At 52.5% G+C, this 14,607-nt stretch overlaps 1 protein-coding gene across 1 annotated transcript in view; it reads left to right on the top strand.

Annotated features, from left to right (window-relative positions):
- EEF2K (eukaryotic elongation factor 2 kinase) overlaps positions 1–14,607 on the top strand; it is a 66,621-nt gene that overhangs the window by 46,558 nt on the left and 5,456 nt on the right. Inside the window, exons 11-16 of the mRNA XM_062180635.1 lie at positions 4,545–4,612; positions 5,844–5,921; positions 6,698–6,760; positions 9,906–10,040; positions 10,202–10,390; positions 12,513–12,637. Of these exons, the coding sequence (XP_062036619.1) occupies positions 4,545–4,612; positions 5,844–5,921; positions 6,698–6,760; positions 9,906–10,040; positions 10,202–10,390; positions 12,513–12,637 (658 nt within the window). The remainder of the gene's footprint in view (positions 1–4,544; positions 4,613–5,843; positions 5,922–6,697; positions 6,761–9,905; positions 10,041–10,201; positions 10,391–12,512; positions 12,638–14,607) is intronic.

Raw genomic sequence — 14,607 nt, 5'->3', positions numbered from 1 at the left:
CTGCTTTTCCTAGGCCATTAGCAAAGGAACTGGATTGGAAGTGGAGCAGTAGGGACACGAACCAGTGCCCATATGGGATGTGAGCATCACAGGTGGCTGTTACCTGCCACACCATTACACTGGCCCCAGTGTAGTGCATAAGCTCCAAATGAATTACTAACAAAGAGAAACTACACATAGTAATTTGTGCAGGTCAAGTATCTTTGTCCAAAGTGTTTGGGACCAAAAGTGTCCCAGATTTCAGATTTTTCTGGATTTCAGAATATTTGTATAGACTGTACTGATTGAGCAGCCCTAATCTGAAATCTGAAACTTCTGGAGCCAACATGACACTCAGAAAGTTCTAGATTTTGGAACATTTTTGTAATATCTTAAAAGAATAGCCTTTTAAATCAAATAGGGTTTTCTCAGGAATCTGAGGGTATTCAGCATCAGGAAATCTATTATCATCACATCAATAGGTCAGAGGATAAAAATGGAGTCATTATTTGTGAACTTGAAATGACAGAGTTTGCTGATGCTGTGGATGTAGGTCAGCTGGAAAGAGGAAAGCAGGGCCGACTCCAGGGCTTGGACCTGGGGGACGGAGGGAAGGTGTGGCCATTTATTCAGCTGGAAAAGCCCATGAAGCAGCAGGCTCAGCAGGAGAGGACGGTTTCCATGTCAAAAGTTAAAGAAGCCTTTTATTCATTTATTAAAAATTATGTGTTTATTTGAGAAGCAGAGAGAGCGTGCGTGAGTTCCTATCTGCTGATTCATTCCCCAAATACTTGCAGTGGCTTCCAGCAGGGCCCAAAAGTGGGAGCCAGGAATTCCATCTAGGTCTCCCACATGAGTGGAAGGCACCAGTTACCTGAGCTATCTTTGCTGTCTCCCAGGGTATGTCTCAGCAGGAAGCTGGAGTCAGTAGCCAAAGCCAATATCAAACCCCAGCACTCCAGGAGCCAGTGTTGTGGCTCAGTGGGTTAAACTGCTGCCTGTGACCCCAGCATCCCATATGGGCATCAGTTCATGCTCCTGCTGCTCTGCTTCCAATCCAGCTCCCTGCTAGCGTGCCTGGGAAAGCAATGGAAGATGGCCCAAGTGCTTGGGCCCCTACCATCCACATGGGAGACCCAGAAGAAACTCCTAGCTCCTGGCTTTGGCCTGGCACAGACCCGGAATTTGTGGCCATTTGGGGAGTGAACCAGCAGATAGATAGATAAATAGATAGATAGTTAGATTCCCTCCCCACTTCAAGTAAATAAATAAATCTTTAAAAACAAGCCAACCAACCAGGCAGTCCAGTGTGGGATGCAGGCATCTCACCCACTAGGTCAAACACCCACGAGGAAGCCTGTTAGGTATCTCCACTGGAAGGCCTTTGGAACAAGCCCTTCAACAATCTTTTCTTTTCTTTTTTTTTTTTTAAGATTGATTAGAAAGGCAGTTACAGAGAGACAGAGACAGACAGGGAGGTCTTCCATCTGCTGGATCAATCCCCAAATGGCTGCAACTGCCAGAGCTGGGCTGATCCAAAGCCAGGAGCCAGGAGCCTCCTCTGGGTCTCCCATGTGGGTGCAGGGGCTTAAGGGCTTGGGCCATCTCCTACTGCTGTCCCAGGTCACAGCAGAGAGCTGAGTCAGAAGTAGAGCAGCCAAGACTTGAATGGGTGCCTATGTGGAATGTGGCAACTTCACCCACAATGGCACAGTGCCAGCCCCTCAACAATCTTTTTTTTTTTTTTTTGACAGAGTGGACAGTGAAAGAGAGAGACAGAGAGAAAGGTCTTCCTTTTTGCCATTGGTTCACTCCCCAATGGTCACTGCGGCTGGCGTTCTACGGCCGGCGCACTGCACTGATCCGAAGCCAGGAGCCAGGTGCTTCTCCTGGTCTCCCATGCGGGTGCAGGGCCCAAGGACTTGGGCCATCCTCCACCAGAGAGTAAATTTGTGAAGCTTTGCAGGCATCTCCTGGGGCTTTACGTGTGCATCATGAGAAGCAACCGTGGGCAACACTTAAAGGAATGGGCGTCCCATGCCCAGTAAAGCTCTGTTTACAGACACTAACATTAAATTTAGGGTACATGCGATTTTCCACGTATATTAAAAAATGTAAAAAGCATTTTCAAAAACCATATAAAAACAGATTCGACTTGAAAGGGCTTGGGGTGGGGGAGGGGTTGGGCACCCAGCAGCAGGTGGTTGATTTGGAGCCCTCTGATGCCTGCTCCTTGGGCCCAAACATGCAGTTGTTTTTCTTCCTTCACAACTGCATCTTGTCCACGGGCCGGGCACGCGGGCTGGTAAATGCATCACAAGGATAACTGCACCACGGAGCTGGTGTTGTGGTGCAGTGGGTTAAGCTGCCGCCTGTGAATGCCAGCGTCCCACACGGGTACTGGTTTGAGTCCTGGCTGCTCCACTTTTTTTTTTTTTTTTTTTTTTGACAGGCAGAGTGGACAGTGAGAGAGAGAGACAGAGAGAGAAAGGTCTTCCTTTGCCGTTGGTTCACCCTCCAATGGTCGCCGCGGCCGGCGCACTGCGGCTGGCGCACCGCACTGATCCGAAGGCAGGAGCCAGGTGCTTCTCCTGGTCTCCCATGGGGTGCAGGGCCCAAGCTCTTGGGCCATTCTCCACTGCACTCCCTGGCCACAGCAGAGAGCTGGCCTGGAAGAGGGACAACTGGGACAGAATCCGGCGCCCCGACCGGGACTAGAACCCGGTGTGCCAGCGCTGCTAGACGGAGGATTAGCCTGTTGAGCCATGGCGCCGGCCCATCCACTTCTGACCCAGCTTCCTGCTGATGTACCTGGGAAAGCAGCAGAAGGTGGCCCAAGTCCATGGGCCCCTGCCACCCAAGTGGGAGACCTGAATGGAGTTCCAGGCTTCTGGCCTAGGCCTGGCCCAGTCCCAGGCATTGCAGTCATTTGGGGAGTGAACCAGTAGATGGAAGATCTCTCTCTCTCTCTCTCTCTCTCTCTCTCTTTGCCTTTCAAATAATCCCCCCCCCCCCATTTTTTAAAAGTATAATTGCATCTGACAGCCCCGAGGAGGTACAGATGTGATGCTGCCTGCTCAGGACCGTGTGACTGGCAAGTGGCAGACTTGGAATAAGTTCTCCAGGAAGAGCTGTGGTCCCAGTGCAAAAACTTTCTTCTTCCATTTTGTGCCTTTCTTTAAAAATTAAAGCTAGGGGGCCGGTGCCATGGCTCAACAGGTTAATCCTCCGCCTAGCAGCGCTGGCACATCGGGTTCTAGTCCCGGTCAGGGCGCCGGATTCTGTCCCAGTTGCCCCTCTTCCAGGCCAGCTCTCTGCTGTGGCCTGGGAGTGCAGTGGAGGATGGCCCAAGTGCTTGGGCCCTGCACCCGCATAGGAGACCAGGAGAGGCACCTGCCTCCTGCCTTTGGATCAGCGCGGTGCGCTGGCTGCAGTGCGCCGGCTGCGGCAGCCATTGGAGGATGAACCAACGGCAAAGGAAGACCTTTCTTTCTGTCTTTCTCTCTCACTGCCCACTCTGCCTGTCAAAAAAAAAAAAAAAAAATTAAAGCTAGGGGCAGGCATTTGATCTATAGATTAAACCCTTGATTAGGATTCCCATGTCCCATATTGGAGTACCTGAGTTCAAGTCCTGGCTCTGGCCCTCGATTTCAGCTTCTTTCTAATGCAGACCCTGGGAGGCAGTGGTGATGACTCACATAATTGAGTTCTTGTCAGCCACATAGGGGATCTGGATGGAGTTCCTGACTCCCAACTTCAGCCCTCGTTCAATCTATCACAGGCATTTAGGGAAGGAACCAATGGATGAGAGCTCTCTCTCTCCTTCCCTTTCAGTTTATATCTTTCAGATTAAAAAAACAAAAGTAAAGCTGGTGCCATGGCTCACTAGGCTAATCCTCTGCCGGCACTCCAGGTTCTAGTCCCAGTTGGGGCGCTGGTTCTGTCCCGGTTGCTCCTCTTCCAGTCCAGCTCTCTGCTGTGGCCCAGGAGTGCAGTGGAGGATGGCCCAAATGCTTGGGCCCTGTACCCGCATGGGGGACCAGGAGGAAGCACCTGGCTCCTGGCTTTGGATCGGTGCAGCACGCCGATCATGGCGGCCATTTGGGGGGTGAATCAACGGAAGGAAGACCTTTCTCTCTGCCTCTCTCTCTCTCTCTCTCTCTCTCTCACTGTCTAACTCTGCCTGTCAAATAAATAAATTAATAAATAAAAGTAAAAATAGAGGCTTGAGCTCTCTGCTATGGCCAGGGAGTGCAGTGGAGGATGGCCCAAGTGCTTGGGCCCTGCACCCCATGGGAGACCAGGAGAAGCACCTGGTTCCTGCCATCGGATCAGCGCGGTGCGCCGGCTGCAGCGCGCCAACCGCGGCGGTCATTGGAGGGTGAACCAACGGCAAAGGAAGACCTTTCTCTCTGTCTCTCTCTCTCACTGTCCACTCTGCCTGTCCAAAAAAAAAAAAAAAATAGAGACTTGGTAGCAAGTGTAATCTGCTTCAAGCCACAGGTTGCTCGTGTGAGTGTCCCAGCAGTGGAACCAGCACACTGTCTCTGTTTCTCTCTCCCCAGATTGGCCGGTGTTCAGTGACCTTGATAACATGGCAGCCAGAGAGCAAGAGCATCTGGACAACCAGCGGGTGAGTGGAGAAGGAGGGAGCAGGGGAGGCTGCAGTCCTGATGGGGGGTGGTGAGAGGAGGGGGCTCACTCCCAGTGGGAACCCAGGATGAAGCTTCATCCCAGCCAGGTCTGCTCTGGGCCCTGCCAGGAGGGCACAGGGTGGTGCTGGTAGGGGGGATGCAGACGACTCCCACCTTTAGCCCAAGATAGAGCTTCGTTTCTTGGCAGGCTGGGGTCCACTGCAGCTCCCAGAGATGGTCAAGGGAGAGAGGGGCTTCATGGTGAATGCCAGGCTCTGTCTGGCTTGGCTTTGACCACTCGTGTGTGGACTGTTGAGCCGTGGGGCCCCTGGGCTGGGTCACAGACATGGAACATGTAGCTCAGTCGGCCACGATGCTCTCAGGTTGCATACACAGTTCATCTCCTGTGGCCTCAGGTTGACTCAGGGACAGAAGGCATCATCTTTGCATTCACATAGCATCTATTATGGCATCAAATGAAAAATTCAGATGACTTTGTAGACTCCAATAGAAATGTCTCACTTGTTCAAAGGCCAAGCTCTTTTATCTTTTTGGAAGCCAGAGTTGTATAGAGAAGAGGAGAGACTGAGAAAGGGAGAGATCTTCCATCTACTGGTTTACTCCCCAAATGGCTGCAATGCCCAAGGCTGGGCTAGGCAAAAGCCAGGAGCCTGGAACTCCATCCAGGTCTTCCTCATGGGTGCAGGGGCACAAGCACTTGGACCATCTTCTGCTGTTTTCCCAGGTGCACTAGCAGGGGACTGGGTCAGAAGTGGAGCAGCTGGGACTTGAACTAGCATTCATATGGGATACCAGCCCGGCATTCAGGTGGCAGTTTATCCCACTGCACCACCACACCAGGCCCAGCACAAGCTCATTTTAAGCTACACTCCACAGACAGGGTGAAAATTCATTTCATCCTCATAGCACTTTGATGTAGCTGCTGTCTCGAGTCCCTGTAGCTAAAGAACTGAGGCTCAGAGAGGCCTAGCAACTGTGCATGGTCACAGCTAGCACATTGCAATGCCAGGGTCTGAGCCTAGGGATTCTGGCTCCAGAGCCCCAGCTCTTTGCCACTACTTTATCCTGCTCCCGCTCCTCCAACCAGCCAGGGAAAGGAGGAAGAGGATGTCCAGTGAGGTGATGGGGCAAGGAGAGAAAGAAAACGGTTGGGATGTCCAATGTCAGCACTGCCACTGCTGGGACCCTGGGATCGTCTTCTCTCCACAGGACTCTGAGAACAGTGGGGACAGTGGATACCCCAGTGAGAAGCGAAGTGAACTGGATGACCCCGAGCCCCGGGAACATGTAAGGACCCCCCACCCCGAAAATGAAGCCAGAGTCCCTTACGGCCTCATTTTTTCTCCCAGGAGAATAAGAAGCCGGAGTGGGGTACGTTGAGTTGGTCTTGAGAACACAATGAGTGAGTTAGTCAACAAGATTATCCCAAGCAGTAGTAAACGGGGGTAGGAGATAAAGCAGGATAATTGGACCAGCCAGGGACAAGGAAGGGGCTCAGATACAAGGTTCAAAGTGGCAGACAGATCTTCCAGTGGGTCTGCAGCCTTTGGTTGCAGGGCAGAGCACGTGGGGTTATAGGCTGGCCTGGCACTGATGTAGGTGGGAGGGCTGGCTCTGTCTGCTCCCAGCAGTGTCCTGGTGAGGATAAGCCCCATGGCCAGTTAGAGGTTTTACCACGTGCCAGAGTCAAGCCTGCACACCAAAGCCAATCTTGCAGGGCGGCCTCTGGTCTCAGCCCGATGACTGGGTAAACACATGTGGGGGAGCGTGCACTGGAGGAAGGGCCTGGCACCACTTCCCCGGTGGCTGTGTGCCCAGATCCTGTGCCCGTGAGTCAGTTCCCTCTGTTGACACAGGGCGAGGGACAGGAAGGCTGGGGCGGCCCCATTGCTGCCCTCGTGCCTGTGACCCAACACCCCTTCTGCTTGGCAGACAAGGCCCCAGCCTCACGTGGGGAGGGCCGGGGCGGTTCCCTGAGAAGGCAGAAGGTCACGTGAGCGTGCTGCTCCAGTCCACGGGAGGAAGGTCCCCGTTTGGATCACTCCGTCTCTGCTTCCATCCAGGGCCACTCTAATGGGAACCGGAGGTGCGAGTCTGACGAAGACAGCCTGGGCAGCTCCGGACGGGTAATGCCCCCCGCATCGCCCTCGTCGCCTCCTCCTCCTCCGCCTTCTGCTCCTGTTCCTCCCTCCATACCTGCCTCCTGCACAGCCAAAAGGAAGATTGCGCCAAGGAGCAAATCTCCTGGGCAGCTTCTTCCCGAGGCCTGTCCTGGACAGGATGTTGGGGTCATGGTGGGGGTGGAGGCTTAGAGAAGACCCAGGCCCCCTGTTCTGGAGAGGGGGGGTGACCCCCACTGCAGCTCACTTGCTGAAGTGCGAGCCCTGGAGCCTCCTTCCTGCGTCAGTCACATCTCTCGACCACTGATGAAGACGAGCCGTTGTCATCCTTAGTCTGTGTGTATGCAAACTGGTCTGCTGTGACTGCACGCTACCCAGCTGGTGCAGGGGGAGTGTCCCTTATCCACAATGCTTGGGACGGACCAGAAGTGTTTCGTGTTTCAGATTTTTTTTTTTTTTTGACAGGCAGAGTGGGTAGTGAGAGAGAGAGACAGAGAGAAAGGTCTTCCTTTTTGCCGTTGGTTCACCCTCCAATGGCCGCCGTGGTAGGTGCGCTGCGGCCGGCGCACCGCGCTGATCCGATGGCAAGAGCCAGGTGCTTCTCCTGGTCTCCCATGTGGGCACAGGGCCCAAGCACTTGGGCCATCCTCCACTGCACTCCCTGGCCACAGCAGAGAGCTGGCCTGGAAGAGGGGCAACCGGGACAGGATCGGTGCCCCGACCGGGACTAGAACCCGGTGTGCCAGCACCGCAAGGAGGAGGATTAGCCTACTGAGACACGGCGCTGGCCTCGTGTTTCAGATTTTGGGATAGTAGCATAAACGTCATGAGAAATCTTGGGGATGGGACCACGGTTTAAACAAGAAGTCCATTTGTGTTTCATGTACACCTTACATGAGGGGACTTCCCAAAATTCATGCAGAATTTCTAGAATTGCAAAACCTATGCATGGATTTCATGACTTTTTACACCAGAATAAAGTTAGCTTTGTTTTTTAAAGACATTTATTTATTTGAAAGGCAGAGTTACACAGAGAGAGGGAGAGACAGAGATCTTCCATGGGCTGGTTCACTCCCTACATAGCTGCAACAGCAGGAACTGGGCTGGTCTGAAGCAGGGAGCTTCTTCCAGGTCTCCCACATGGGTGCAGGGGCATAAGGACTTGGGCCATCTTCTATTGCTTTCCTAGGCACATTAGCAGGGAACTGGATCAGAAGTGGAGCAGCCGTGACTCAAACCGGCACCCATATGGGATGCCAGCATTGCAGGCTTTATCTGCTATGCCACAATATCAGCCCCTAAACTTAGCTTTTTAAAAAAAAATATTTATTTATTTGAAAGTCAGAGTTACACAGAGAGAAGGAGAATCAGGGAGAGAGAAAGAGGGAGAGGGAGAGGTCTTCCATCCACTGGTTCACTCCCCAGTTGGCTCCAATGGCTGGAGCTATGCAGATCTGAAGCCAGGGGCCAGGAGCTACTTCTGGATCTCCTACGTGGGGGCAGGGGCCCAGAGACTTGGACTATCCTCTACTGCTTTCCCAGGCCATAGCAGAGAGCTGGATCAGAAGTGGAGCAGCCGGGTCTCAAACCAGCACCCATATGGGATGCCAGCACTGCAGGCAGCAGCTTTTCCCGTTATGCCACAGTGCCGGACCCTAAACTTAGCTTTTAATTCTATTTCCTTTTTTTTTTTAAACAAAAGTTTATTTATTTATTTGAAAGGCAGAGCAACAGAGGGGGAGGGAGGGATAGGAGGGAAGAGAGAGAATCTTCTGTTGGCTGGTTCACTGCCCAGATGCCCATAACATCCGTGGCTGAGCCAGGCTGAGGCCAGGAGCCAGCACTCCTCTTGGTCTCCCACATGGATAGCGGAAGCCCAAGTTTTTGAGCCATCATCTGCTGCTTCCCAGGGTGCACAGTCCTGGGAATTTGCATGGGAAGTGGAGCTGAGGCTTGATCCCAGGGACTCTGATATGGGATGCATGTGGGATGGAGGCTTCCCAGGTGGCAGCTTAACTCACTGAGCTATAATGCCCACCCGTTCATGAACTTTTTGAAGTCCCTTTATGCATATGCTGAAAGTAATTTTATACAGTATGTTCACTGCACCTGCATCTTGAGTGCCATTCAACCCGTGAAGTCAGCTGTGGAATTTTCCACTTGTAGCATCATGTTGGAACTTGAGTAGCTTTAAATCGTGAAACAGTTCAGGGTTTGGATTTTCAGATTAGGGATGCTCAGCCTGTGTCTAACCAGCATCTCAGATTATGATTCTCATTGAGCAAGTCTGGACTCTACATGTTCTTCTCTAGCTGACAAATGCACTTGGAAACCTCCCACCTGTGAGCCCTTGCCAGGCAAGTCTCCCACCCACAAGTCTCCCCTCTGGGTGTTCCTCCTCCTGGGTGTACCTGCTCTCCAGGCCTGGACTCCAGTGGCACCTCCTCCAGAACCTTCCCTGACCACCCCAGTGGGTCTGGCTCCTTCCTCCCAGAACACTGATGGTTCCCCGTGTGCTGGTTCTCAGTTGGGCCAGGGAGTTCTGGGCACAAGGCAGAGCAGCATTGCTCAGCAGCCCCACCGTGGGCACTCTGGGCTGCTCGCTGTCTTGTGCAGGCTGCCCTGTGTGCGGTCGGATGTGTAGTGTCCAGGTGTGTACACACAGCTGCTGGACTCTGGACAGGCTGTGTTTGGCTGGGAGAAATAATGTGTTTTCTCGGCCTGTCTTCTGAGTCCACTTGTCAGTGTTGGCCAAGGCATTATGGGGATTCTCAGAGGGGATCGGCCAAGAGGTCTGAAGCCAGACTCTCCCGGTGCTATGTGTGGGGAACAGGCAAAGCAAGTGGTGGAGAGTCAAACCCCGTTAACTAAACCCAGTTGGATGAACAGGGCTGATGTTTGTTTGAGCTGCGGTAGCCGCTGCTGCTAACCATGCATCCCGTTGCTGCGATCTCTTAACCCCCCGGGAGCTGATGGAATTTGGATGATGAGAATTCATAGCATCCAATGCTGTAAGGGTTTGCTCACCTCTCTGTTGCCGGCTGCGCTCCTGTGTAGTAAAGGGGCCCCCAGCAGCCTTGTGGGCACATCCACCCCGGGCACCGCACCTCTCTGACCCGTCAGCTCCACCCTGTCCCATCTCCTCCCGCAGGTCTGCGTGGAGAAGTGGAATCTACTCAACCCCTCCCGCCTCCACCTGCCGAGGCCTTCGGCGGTGGCCCTGGAAGTGCAAAGGCTCAACGCTCTGGACCTGGAAAAGAAAATCGGGAAGTCTGTTTTGGGAAAGGTAATGGTGCCGCCCACTTCAGAGCCCTCGGCACTCAGCTGGAGCCCCCCTGCCCACGCCTCTCCTCTGCTAATTGCTTCTTCCCGAAGGTGGGTTGGGCGGCTCTTGGGGCTGCGTTGGCCTCCCTGACAGCCAGGCCAACAGCATAGTCTGTGTGGCAGGTCCATCTGGCCATGGTGCGCTACCACGAGGGCGGGCGATTCTGCGACAGGGACGAGGAGTGGGACCGCGAGTCAGCTGTCTTCCATCTGGAGCACGCGGCCGACTTGGGCGAGCTGGAAGCCATCGTGGGCCTGGGCCTCATGTACTCACAGCTGCCCCACCATATCCTGGCCGACGTGTCTCTGAAGGTGAGGGGTCGGGGAGAGGCAGTTGTGGTCGGGAGCTCTGTCAGTCCCGTCATCTACCTGCCCTGGAGGTCATTCGCCTGCCTCCCCTGCCTTATCCCCTCCCCCGTCCATAAAGAATAAGTAAGACTTCACAAGTTTGGGTGCCTTCCTGGCACGGAGTCCAAGCTTACCTCTCTGTTACTCAAGTTTTAGTGCGTGTGCTGCTGAAGCCAAGTGTGCAGCTGGGTGGTCCTAGCCAGGGGCTTCCATCTCCTCCTTCCCACGGTGACATTTAGCAGTGTCTCCAGAAGTTTTGTTTTGTTAGAGAGAGAGAGAGAGAGAGAGAGAGAGAGCACATGCTTCTATCCATTGATTCACTCCCCAGAGAGAGATCTTCCATCCACTGTTTGATTCCCCAGATCACTGCCACAGCCAGGGCTGGGCCAGGCTGAAACCAGGAGCTTTGTGAGGGTCGCCCACATGGGTGCAGGGGCCCAAACACTTGGGCCATCTTCTGCTGCATTTCCCAGGCCATTAGCAGGGAGCTGGATCAGAGATGGAGCAGCTGAGACATGAGCCAGCACTCATATGAGATGGTGGCATTGGATGCCATGGCTTTACCCACTACTCCACAGTGCTAGTCCCCAGATAGTTTTTTTAATACAGTTTATTTTTATTTATTGGGAAGGCAGAGAGAGGAGAGATCTTGCTTGTTAAGTTCCCAAATTCCCACAACAGCCAGGGCTGGGCAAGGACAAAGCCAGGAGCTAGGAACCCCATTGGTCTCCCACATGGGTCTCAGAGACCCAAGTACTTGACCAATCATCTGCTGCCTCCCAGGGTGCCCATCAGTAAGAAGCTGGATCGGAAGCAGAGCTGGGACACAGTCCCAGGTAGTCCCATGTGGGATGGCAGTGGTTCAGCTCGCTGTACCACAGCGTCTGCCCCAGAGACTTTTTTTTAAAAGAGATTATTTGAAAGGCAGAGTTACATAGAAAGAGAGACAGAGATCTCTGGTTCAGACAGAGATTGTCTGGTTCATTCCACAAATGGTGGCAACAGTCAGGAGCCTAGAGCTCTATTTTAGTCTCCCACATAAATTCAGGAGCCCAAGCACTTGGGCCATCTTCTGCTGCTTCCCAGGCACATTGGCAGGGAGCTGGATTGAAAGTGGAGCAGCCGTAATTCAAATCAGTGCTCATATTGGGGGAGGCTGAAGAAGAGTGACAGCAGGGGGCTCCCTGCCATACTTCTCAAAGCTTGAAGGTTGAGAAGGACCTCACAGGCCAACATGAGGGCTTTGAATTTGTCTCTGGGTGAGACAGGAAGCTATGGAGCAGCTTGAGAGAGTGATGTGGCCTGGCAGGTTTTGGCCAGCGTCTCTCTGGCTGCTGTGGGACAGATCGTGGGGTGGGGGGCAGGATGGAAGCAGGAGCCCCTTACACTGCTGGTGGGAATGTCCAGTGGTACAGCCACAAGAAGACAGGCAGGCAGCTCCTGAAAAGGCTATGACCCAGCAATTCCATTCAATCAGCCGTATCTATATTCATGAGAATAAAAACACGTAGCCACAGAAATGCTCGTTATGTGAATGCTTGAAGCAACATTATTCCTATTAGCCAGAAAGCAGAAGCAACCTAATGTCCATCCATGTGTGAATGAAAAAATAAAATGCCCATCCACTGGAATAGTACTTGACCATCAAGAGGAATGAAGTGCTGACACATGGTGTACCATGAATTAATCTTGAAAACATCACGCTTAGAGATAGAAGCCAGGCACAAAGGACCATATGTCGCATGAGGCCCTTTATGTGAAATGTCTAGGGTAGGCCCAGAGAGCAGCTGTTGGCTAGGGCCAGGCAGAATTGGGGAGATTTGGGAGTGAGGGATGATTGACAGTTAAGGGGTATGGGAATTCCCTTTTGGGGGTTGATGAAAATATTCTGAAATAAATTGTGGGGCTGGTTGCCCAATTCTGTAAATATACTAAAAACCACTGATGTGCAATCCTACAGCGACCCCAGCCCAGAGCTCCTGAAATAAGTCAAGGAGTGGGGAGGAGATGGATGGGTGAGAGGTTGGTAGCCTCTTCTGCGAGCCTCATTTGCTCTTCTTCTCTCCTCTCTGGTTTGAAATGACAGGACACGAAAGAGAATAAAACGAAAGGGTTCGACTACTTACTGAAGGCAGCTGAAGCTGGTGACAGACAGTCCATGATCCTGGTGGCACGAGCTTTTGACACCGGTCAGAACCTCAGCCCAGAAAGGTACTGTGGCTGTCACTCAGGTGGAGCCGCTGGGAACCGGGGCTGCAGCTGGGTGCTTCCCCTGCAAGGTCAAGACAGACCCAGGTTCTGGTCTAGAAACCCCCCACCCCACCACCAGTCCAGTGACCACGGGCAAATTATTTAACTTCCCTCATCTTGAGTTTTTTCATGTTGTAAAATAGGAGTATGAGGAGTCATCAAAAAGCTTTTGGAAAGTGGGAATTATGAAAAAACTATGCATGGGCTTCAAATTTGCACTAAAATAAGCATATTTTAATTCCATTTTTCACACACTTGCTTTTAAAGATTTTTTTTTATTTATTTGAAAGGAAGAAATAGCGGGTTGAGGGGGGTAGATCTTCCACCTGCTGGTTCATGGCCCAAATAGCTGGGGCTGGGTTAGGCCAAAGCCAGGAGCCGAAAAGTACAGCCAGGCCTCCCAATTGGGTGGCAGAGGCCCAATCAGCTGGTGCCATCAGCTGGTGCCTGTCAGGTGCATTAGCAGGGAGCTAGATTGGAAGTGGAGCAGCTAGAACTCAAACCAGCACTTTGATATGGGATGCCGGCATCTCAAGTAGTAGTTTAACCTGCTGCCCCAGAACACTGGCCCCTTTTTTCCACAAACCTTATTTTTGAAAATAATATGTTATTTTATTTATTTGGAAGACAGAGTTACAGAGAGAGAGAAGGTGAGAAAGAAAGATCTTCCATCTGCTTGTTCACTCCCCAAATGACCACAACAGCCAGGGCTGGGCCAGGCAGAGGCCAGGAGCCTAGAATTTTACTCAGCCTTCCACTTGGTTGGCTGGGGCCCAGATACTTCGGCTATCTCCTGCTGCTTTTGCAGGCGCATTAGTAGGGAGTTGGATCAGAAGTGGAGCAGCTGGGACCTGTACCATTGCTCATATGGGATGCCGGTGTCGCAGGCAGTAACTTAACCCTTTTAGCCACAATGCTGACCTCTTACTTGTTTACATTTATTCATCAGTAGACACTTATTGAACCTGCTGTGTTTGCAGCAGTAAACAAAATGGTCAGGCTCCTGCCTTCTTGGGGCTTGCATTCTAATTGGGGGAGACCCCAGTAAACAAGTGAACAAGGAGAATTAAAGATTGTGGTGATGGTGAGAAACAGGTTGTCTGGGGACAGTGTCTCTGATGAGGTGACATCTGGGCTGAGACTGGAGTGGTGAGGAGCCTGTGTGGAGTCACAGGAAGAGTGTTCCAAGGCATGGCAACAGCAGGTGCAAAGGCCCAGGGCAGGTAGGAGCTGGTATGTTTGGGGAGTAGCAGCGTCATGGAGGGAGATTGACAGGAGCCGAGCCTCGAGGCCAGAGCCTGATCAGATAGATGTCAGGAGAGGCCGTAACCATGGGGTAAGGACAGCAAGTTAGCCAAGCTGCTGCTCCCACAAGGTGTCAGGAGTCTCAAGAACTTCTGTATGTGTCTCTCCTTTTGCTCTTTCCTGATGTACTCTAAATAGTTATTTCCACAGTTTACACTCAAAGGAAGAGAGTCTGCTGCCCTGTTTGCTCTACATTTTGTGTTGTGTGGGTTTGGCTGGCACTCACCTATACTGGTGGTGACTTGGCCATGTGTGAGCTGTATTGGAGGGAAGAGCTTGGGATAGGAGGGCTACACAAGTAGATGGGTGAGCTCCACACCGTGCTGGGGGACAGAGTGTGTGATGGGGCCAGGTGATTGCTGTTGGCTCCAGTTGTTCTAGGGACCTCTGTTGAGGGTCCCCCACCCACCCCATCTCAAACCCAAGCAACAGGGCAGCTTAGCTGGGTCCCCCAGCCACTGCTGATGCCAGCCTGTGAGGTGTTTTCATGCAGTCTAGAAAAAAGCCCTTCCTCAAGAAGCCCCACTTCCGTCTTTGGAGAACTGTGCTAGACCAGGAAGTGATTTGACTGCTCTCCTAATGAGACAGTAATCCCACAGTACAAAGATGGCCCTTAGACGCAGCGA

This window comes from Lepus europaeus, chromosome 21, assembly GCF_033115175.1.
Source record: "Lepus europaeus isolate LE1 chromosome 21, mLepTim1.pri, whole genome shotgun sequence".
Taxonomy (NCBI): domain Eukaryota; kingdom Metazoa; phylum Chordata; class Mammalia; order Lagomorpha; family Leporidae; genus Lepus; species Lepus europaeus.
This window is presented reverse-complemented; position numbering and strand designations above follow the sequence as displayed.